Raw genomic sequence first — 8,232 nt, forward strand, 5'->3', positions numbered from 1 at the left:
GCAGCCGCTGAGCAGCCCGCCGGGGTTTTCCACCATCCTGGCGGTGAGGAGGGAATTGGAGCTGGGCTGGGTGCCCGCCTGGGGAGAGGGGAGGAAGCGCTGGCCGCCGTGTATGCCCTCCGGGGGTGGGATGAGGGGAAGCACGCGTAGGGCTGCCCGCACCTTCCCCTGCTTGCCACGGGGCGGGCTGGTGAAGCCGTCCGTGACTGAGACCGGTTGTCGTTTCGGTGCGGGAGAAGGAAGGCTGTTCGCTGTAGCTGCCTGGGGACACTCCTTCCCCTGCCTTAGCCTAATCTCCTTTCATTTCTGCCCGTAGAGGACGGACTGGTCCGAGCCCTGGCTGGTGGGGCTGGCGGTTTTCCACGTCCTCTGCTTCCTCCTGACGTGCGTCTCTTTCCAGCACTACCGGCTGCAAATAGGGCACTTCCTCTGCATGGGTGAGTCGAGTGTTCATGCTTCCGTGTGCTGCATTCGGGGGATACAGGGCATAGTATCGGCACATAACCGATGCCTGTCAAATACCTTCCTTTGGTCTCGTAATGATAACCGTTTCATCCGTGTACCTCCACAGTGCAGGGTTTTATACTTTGCAACTGATAATGTGCGTGCAAGTTCGTATTTCTCTTGTAGGAACGCGTGTGCCTGTACATGAGTCAGCGCATGTCATTAGTCTACACAAAGTCTCTTCTTTGTCTTCACCAAGAAAATTGTTGGAAAAAAATACTGATCTTTTCGGTTTGGTTTGGTTATTTTTTTAAAATTAATTCGTATGCTGAGCTCTTTCTGTAAGCGCAGATGAGTAGGATTTTATGTTTGTGTGTGTGATGTAGCGTGTATGTTTTGTGATCACTTTATACTCCTTAGTAACCATATGGGACATTTAAATCAGAAATAGTTTTCTGCAGTTAAATATGTATTTTGATGTTCTGAGGATCAAGAAGTTCTAATGCCTGTCTAATACATCTTTAGTACACATGGCCAAACTGATGGCACTTTAGTTTTAAAGAAATGCTGCATCTAATATTTTTCTTCTCTTGTACAGTGGGCTTAGTGTACTGTGCTGAATATATAAATGAATTGGCAGCCATGAATTGGAGGTAAGCATATTTACTATTATTTTTGCATTTAAATGAATGTTCTTTTAAAATGTTATTTTTCCATACAGTTCTCAGAAAGCATTGATTTAAAGAGTTACTCATGCCACCTCAGTAGAATGTTATGGCAGAGGGTCTATTGATGTAAAACTTTTGAACAAAACCATACAGTACAACACAGCTATCACTTAGCTTATAAGAAAAGGTAATTTTTAATTGCTAGCATGTATTTATTGTACTGCTTAAAATGTGTGTTTATACAGATGGTTGTAAGCTAACTAGTCAAAGTGGGTTGTTTAAGGAGAAAGAGAAAAGGATGTCAGCTTTCATGGAGCAGAGTATTGGGTTTTTCTTTTATTGTGTTTTCTTTGGTACCTATTCCTGTTTAATGAGATGAACTTATGCACCACTTCTCAAAAATATCACCACTATTTTATGTACTTATTTATATGTATAAAAACATTAAAATTTGCCTGTTTTACTAAGCCTGTGTACCAGAATTAAACTGGTGACTTATTTTCATAGAATCATAGAATGTTTTGGGTGGGAAGGGACCTTCAAAGATCATCTGTTCCACCCCCTCTGCCATGGGCAGGGACCCCTTCCACTAGACCAGGTTGCTCAAAGCCTCATCCAGCCTGGTCTGGAAGACATCCAGGGATGGGGCATCCACAGCTTCTCTGGGCAACCTGTTCCAGTGCCTCACTACCCTCTCCATGAAGAACTTCTTCCTGGTACCCAATCTCAACCTTCCCGCTTTCAATTTAAACCCATTACCCCTTGTCCTGTCACTACAGGCCCTTGTAAAAAGTCCCCCCCCAGCATCCTTGTAGGCCTCCTTCAGGTACTGGAAGGCTGCAATAAGGTCTCCTTGGAGCCTTCTCTTCTCCAGGCTGAACAAGCCCAACTCTCCTAGCCTTTCTTCGTAGGAGAGGTGCTCCAGCCCTCTGAGCATCTTCGTGGCCTCCTCTGGACTCGCTCCAACCGGACAATATCTTTCCTATGTTGAGGGCCTAGTGCTTTCATATGCAGTGAACTTTCCCTGATGTAACTGGAAAGTACACGCTTAATTCTACTTCATGCAGGCATCTAATTGTAGGTCTTTATTTTCCACATCAGGCATACATGGCTAAGTTACAGCTTTGCTACATTAATTACTTCTGTTACCTTTTCTAATATGAGTAACCAAAATACCTAAGAAAGTGGTTTGAGACACTTAGGATAAGCATGATTTCTGATGCACAGATATATCACAGAATCACAGAATGGTTAGGGTTGGAAGGGACCTTAAAGACCATCCAGTTCCAACCCCCCTGCCATGGTCAGGGACACCTTGCACTAGACCAGGTTGCTCAAAGCCTCGTCCAGCCTGACCTTGAACACTTGAAGGGATGGGGCATCCACAGCTTCTCTCGTCACAGCAACCTGTTCCAGTACAAATATATGTACTATTGTAGTTATATTAGTAAATTCGTTAATCTGTGGTTTTATTTAGAAAAGAAAAGAAAGACTGGTATTGTAATAAATATTCATAACAGAGCAGCTACTGACTGTCTTTTTGTTCTGACTTGCACAATACAATTCTGGCTTCTTCCTGGGGATCTGAAGAAGTAGGGTAATCTGTACAATGTCCATGGTGCACAGTTACTGTGAAAGTATGATGTTATGTGATCTACGCCAAATAAAGCTTCCTCTTATTTTTCTTTATTTGATTTCTTTCAGGCTGTTTTCTAAATACCAATACTTTGATTCAAGAGGAATGTTTATTTCATTAGTGTTTTCAGCACCACTGCTGGTGAATACTGTTATAATTGTGGTATGTATGTGTTCCACTTATATGGATGCTTTCATTAAATTGATAAGTAAATGTATGTGGATTAGTTAAACTTGCTAATTTGCTTCCTTTACAGGTCACTTGGGTTTACAGAACTTTGAATGTCATGACTGAACTGAAGACACTACAGCAGAGAAGGAAAGCAGAAAAACAGAAAAAGAAGTGAAAGCACCTCATCCCTTTTTTTTTTTTTTTTTTTTTTAATTAAGGTTGTAACAGTACTTGTCCAGGTAATCAGTCCTTCTGTATGTTTATCTGGAAACAACAGTGTTTTTGTGTCTGATGTCAAGAAGACTTTGCAACATGTGACCATGGACAGTTAGGTGAAAGCGGGTACCCAACATTGTGCTTGAACTGGACGTGAAATTGAGGAATCCTGTCTTAACAGGTCTTTCTGCCCTTCAGTGTAAGATAGTTTTCACCATAGCCAAGGCTGTTAGTTCCGGTGAGACACAATCTTCCAATCGATTTCCATTTGCCATTTATTTTCAACTCTGTCTTAACTGTGTTTATTAAGTATCCAGTCTTCTGCTGCTTACGCCAGTTGGAACTGTGTTGTGAATTCCAGTAAATGAGGGATTGTCAGAATTCATCAGGAATCCATGCTTCTGTGAAGCATTAAACTTCTTTATAAATCAGGTTTCATACTTCCTATGTGTATTGTGTGCAAATAGTATTTTATAAATAAAATTACCTACTGTATCTTATTTGGAGTTAATTTGAATTAATTTTTAATAAGATTTTTGTCTTTTTTTTTTTTTCCTCGTAGAAGTTACCAGTTTGGTGAAATTATGTAATTTGTTTGTGTAATTTAAAACAATCTCTGTATTTTTTTCAATTTACATTTAATTATTTTAATGCTGCTAGATAAATATCTTTCCTTAAAAACCAGCTGTAATTTTGATAGTGTGTTTTGCCTTATTTGTGGAACAGAAAGGAAGGGGAAAAGCTTTAGCATGTTCTATGCAATTTTCTTCCTTTTTCTTAGTTTACTTTTTTATGCTTTACTTTTTTTAGTAACTGACAATGAAAAATTAACTCAGGTAAAAATGAAGACTTCAGTTTTGCTCAGAGTAAGCTTTTTTTATTGGATTAAGGAAATTTGTGAGAGGAAATGAACACAGTGGAAGATTGTTCATACGTATTTAGAAGAAGCTGTATCTGGAAGCAGTTAAACCTTTGTGTGGAGACCTGAGCTTCTGTCTAAAATAGAGTTGATTTAAGACATAGGAAAGATGGATCTACAAAATTGAACTTGGACTAATGCGAAAAACAGTTGGGTACAGAAACACAGAACACTAGTAGGTTTTAAGCTATATTTGTGCAATTCATTTTAAATACTTGAATAGTCTCCACAAGAGTGGAGAGATAAGTGGATGAATTACAGGGAGATAAGTGGATGAATATGCATACACAGTTTGTGAGTCTCTTAGTTAGGGGAGAGAGTGAAATTCTCTGGAGTGCTTCACAGCATTATGGAAGGGCAGTGCAGTGTTAATCTGGGTTCTTTACCTTTCCCATGGATTAACAGCCTGGCTCTCCTTGCTCATTGTTCTATAAAGAATTACAGACAGCTAGGCTACTTCATAGTAGCAAACTAAATAGGCACAGGCTTGCTGTGTTGTCCCATCACTGTCCGTTTCAGTGCAAGGTTGCATAGTGTCAATTCTCACTTCTCCTTGAAGACATCTCTAATGGTCTGGTAGATGGCATATTCCTGTTGGGAACAGTCCCTGTTCTGAAGGAAGTGAATAGAATCTATCCAAGTGGCTGCAAGATGGCCTGTGGACCTGTATTCAGGACCAAGGAACAGGCCTGTGATTTTATATGGATAGATGGAGTCTTCCCAGGCTGGTTAGAAAAATTCAGCTTTGCTTTTATGATCTGGTGGAGAAAGGTATGCAATTTTTTACGCATGGTCCTAAGCAGGACCACACAAATGTGCTCCTGACTTTCCTTTTGTGAACTGTTCTGCAGCAATATCAAAGCACAATTGTTTTTGTGTCACACACTTAAAGATGTGGTACCTTGTCATATTGAGATACCCCCTGTTACCAATAGCCTTTGGCTTCGCAGCACGAATGAGTTTGGGTCATGGTGAACGAGGTGGTTCAGAGCAGCTAAGCAGCAAGGCTTTTTCAGTGGAAAATTATGTGTCCTGTTTAGTACATCCAAGGTAAACTTTCCCCCTATGGTTCAGTATTTTGTCTTTCTTGTTTCTGTGAGGTTTGAGAAAAATAAGTATTCCTTCTCCTGTAAGTGTGTAAGTATGTGGAACTGGTGAGATACAGCAATTCTAACTGTCCTTTCTAGCATAACATAGACAAGATAACAGAAATTACTTCTTCTGTATTGTCCAGTTTTGTGTTACTCTTGCTTGGCACGAGATTTATTAGAGACATTCTTTCTACCTTTGGGGATCCCAAGTGAAATAAAATCTTGTGCTTGTTTAAATTCTCTTCACTTCTTCTCTCGGTGTAGTTGACCTCTCAGGCGGTGTTTCATTTTGTGCTGCATTACCAGAGTAATTTCACGCTTTAATATAAGATCCCAGGGCATTACAGCCCTTTAACAAAGTTGAAGAACAAAGAACCATAGAGTGTGAGTGGCAGGCGCTTTGTTTTTATCAGAAAGTAAAAATCCATTTCAGGTGTGTATTATCTGTTGATTCTGATGCCACTGATATAGTGCAGTAACTAGTAGGATGATAATACTTAGTTTCTAAAGTATCAGTGTGATTTTTTTTTCCTTTTTGTCTTCTAAAAGTATTGCTGAGTGAAAGTATAAACTGCTCCAAATTCCAAAATTAATTTTGGGTTTTTTGGTTTGGTTTTGTTTTGAATTTTGTTTTGGTTTTGAATGTGTCAGTGTACACCTCAGAAGTTTTAAGTTCTGTGTTTTTAAACCTTCCCTGACTACTGAAACTATAAGTAAATGTAACAGTTATAATTTTCACAAACACAGAAATATGGTTTCCATATATATGTTTGTTAGAAAAATATTCCCATTTTCTACATTTCAGAAAGACTCTGACTTTTATCTGAGTTGTCCTCTAGCTAACCCTTGCCTAAGCAACACTAAGTTTTAGAGTTAAGTTTAAATAAAATTAAAAAAAAGAGGTGTCTTAATTCTGAGGGTTTCTCTTAAGGTTAAAGTGAAGTGTGGCTTTTCTTCATTATGTGAGTGGATTTATGAAGTGATGGTGCAATAACATAATGCAAGGACCTACTTGCTGACAAACCAAAATAATTACATCATGAATTTCGAGATGGTTTGCTCTGTTTAGAATTTTGTATGTATAAGTGAAATGTTTAAGGCTGATGGAAAGCCTTTAACTGGGAGATCTGCATTTGGGTTGCTTGTGCAAGAGCCTGTTTATTTCGGTTTGGAACATAGTGAAAAGCTGGTAGCTGCTCAGCTGGATCCTTTGGAGAGTGATTTTATTACTGGTTCTGTGTATCTCACAGGCAGTGACTCAGTTCTTCAGCCTTCCTTGACATGTCTTTCCACAACAACACATGGTGTCGGCCTGTGTGGAAAAACATTACAGGGGAGAAAGTAATATTAATTTAAGTTATATTAAGTAATATAAGTAATATTAAGTAATATTAACTTAATTATTAATTAAGTAGAAAGTAGCTTTGTTGCATATAAATCTTTGAAAAGATAGATTAGCAGATTTCAGTTGGCAAACTTCGTGGAGTTAAAGTTGGCCTTGTTCCAATCGGAAAGGAATAATTTAGATGAGTTTCCAAGAATTAGAACCTAGCATTTTCCCCATACAGTGGAATGACATATCCTTAGCTTAGAGTGTGTTTTCACCTCTTTTTGGTCCAATGAATCTCATTATTCTAGACAAAATGGAACAGATCCAAGAAGGGAGTTTGAATGTCTGTTCCTCAGAGTTATTTTCTAGCTTAGTATATATGTCTTGGATATCCACATCTCCTATAAAACCCACCGATCTGCCAAAGGCATGGAAGGACTGTGAACTGGGGTCTACATCCATGTGTGTTTTCTAAATGCAGAACGTTGAAGGACATTACTGTTCATCCAATGGGCCTTAAAAGAAGGGATCTACTCTAGAAAAGCTGTGTTTAGGTGGTGATCTGCTGTGGCTGTGAATCCTAAATGGAGTAAGAGTCTGTTGGCAATTGCTTTGTGGAGTTTGAGAATCATAAGCTCAAATTTTGAACTCTATTTTATACTAATTGGGAATGTCAGGAAAAGAAGTAGTGATTCTTTGTGTGGACAAGGTAGAAAAGAATACTGCTGTAATGTAGGAAATGGGCTGTTTCTGTAAATACAGTTAAACATTTTTGCTTACTTTGATTAAAAGTTAGAAAGTAATTTTTCACTGCAGATGAACACACCATTTTTGTCATTAATATATCAAAGTAGGTGTCTCTGTTTAGGAAACTCAGATGTTGTGTCTACTTGTCTGTTCAAATTTTTTTAGTATTTTAAAATATATTTCAATTATTTTAATGTGCTTCAGCAAAATTCAAGTATTGGTGTTTTGCTGTGCATCGGGGAAGAGATCCTGACAGTTAACTGAACTCGCCACTGGATGTCACTGTCTCACATTCAACTCTCTCAAGTTGAACCAAAGCTCCGAGCCAGTTCTGCAGAGCTTTTTTTTCACCACAGCTTCATAGCTACTTTCTGCAGCAATTTGGAATGGCCAGGAAGGCTTGGACTGCAGCCTCCGAAAGCATTCATTGTTATCTGAGCTCCGAGGTACATCTCCAGTCACTTTCAAATGATGATTGACACTACATTAAGAAGCACTTCTTGTAGCAGTGATGATGTGCATATATGCTTCCAGACTTAGGACTGGGGGCACATTTTGTGTCTTAAAGCTTCCTAATGCAGCAAGGAAGTAAATGCCCTTTTTGCTCATACTTACATTTGATACGGAGGATCCTGTCTTCAGTTAAAAAGAAGTATAACAACAAAAAATACACCAAGTACATTATTGTGTGAGCAGTATGCAGGAAAGCTTACTGAAGCAGTCTGGTCCGTGAGCTGACAGAGCTTATGCATGTCTTCCATTTTTTGTGATTTATCCTTGTGTAATGTGTCATTACCAAGTCTGTCCTCAGTAAATTATGTAGCCAGCAGGGCTTACAGTCCTGATTGAGGTTCTCAGAGGGTCAGAACTCACTTCAGACTTTATCCACAATCTGGCAAATGGAACTTGGAATGTTCAGAGGCTTTATGAATTCACCGGAGAAGCTGTAGGAGAAGAGTACTCTGCTTGATGTTCCTCTTTCTGTATCAGGTTTTAAGTCTTTTTTTTTT

At 39.2% G+C, this 8,232-nt stretch overlaps 1 protein-coding gene across 1 annotated transcript in view; it reads left to right on the forward strand.

Annotated features, from left to right (window-relative positions):
- TMEM18 (transmembrane protein 18) overlaps positions 1–3,184 on the forward strand; it is a 7,301-nt gene extending 4,117 nt beyond the window's left edge. Inside the window, exons 2-6 of the mRNA XM_010159592.1 lie at positions 5–43; positions 317–437; positions 1,043–1,097; positions 2,817–2,910; positions 3,005–3,184. Coding sequence (XP_010157894.1) covers positions 5–43; positions 317–437; positions 1,043–1,097; positions 2,817–2,910; positions 3,005–3,094 — 399 coding nt within the window. The 3' untranslated portion in view covers positions 3,095–3,184. The remainder of the gene's footprint in view (positions 1–4; positions 44–316; positions 438–1,042; positions 1,098–2,816; positions 2,911–3,004) is intronic.
- Positions 3,185–8,232: the final 5,048 nt, after the last annotated feature.

This window comes from Eurypyga helias, unplaced genomic scaffold (assembly GCF_000690775.1).
Source record: "Eurypyga helias isolate BGI_N326 unplaced genomic scaffold, ASM69077v1 scaffold2829, whole genome shotgun sequence".
NCBI lineage: Eukaryota > Metazoa > Chordata > Aves > Eurypygiformes > Eurypygidae > Eurypyga > Eurypyga helias.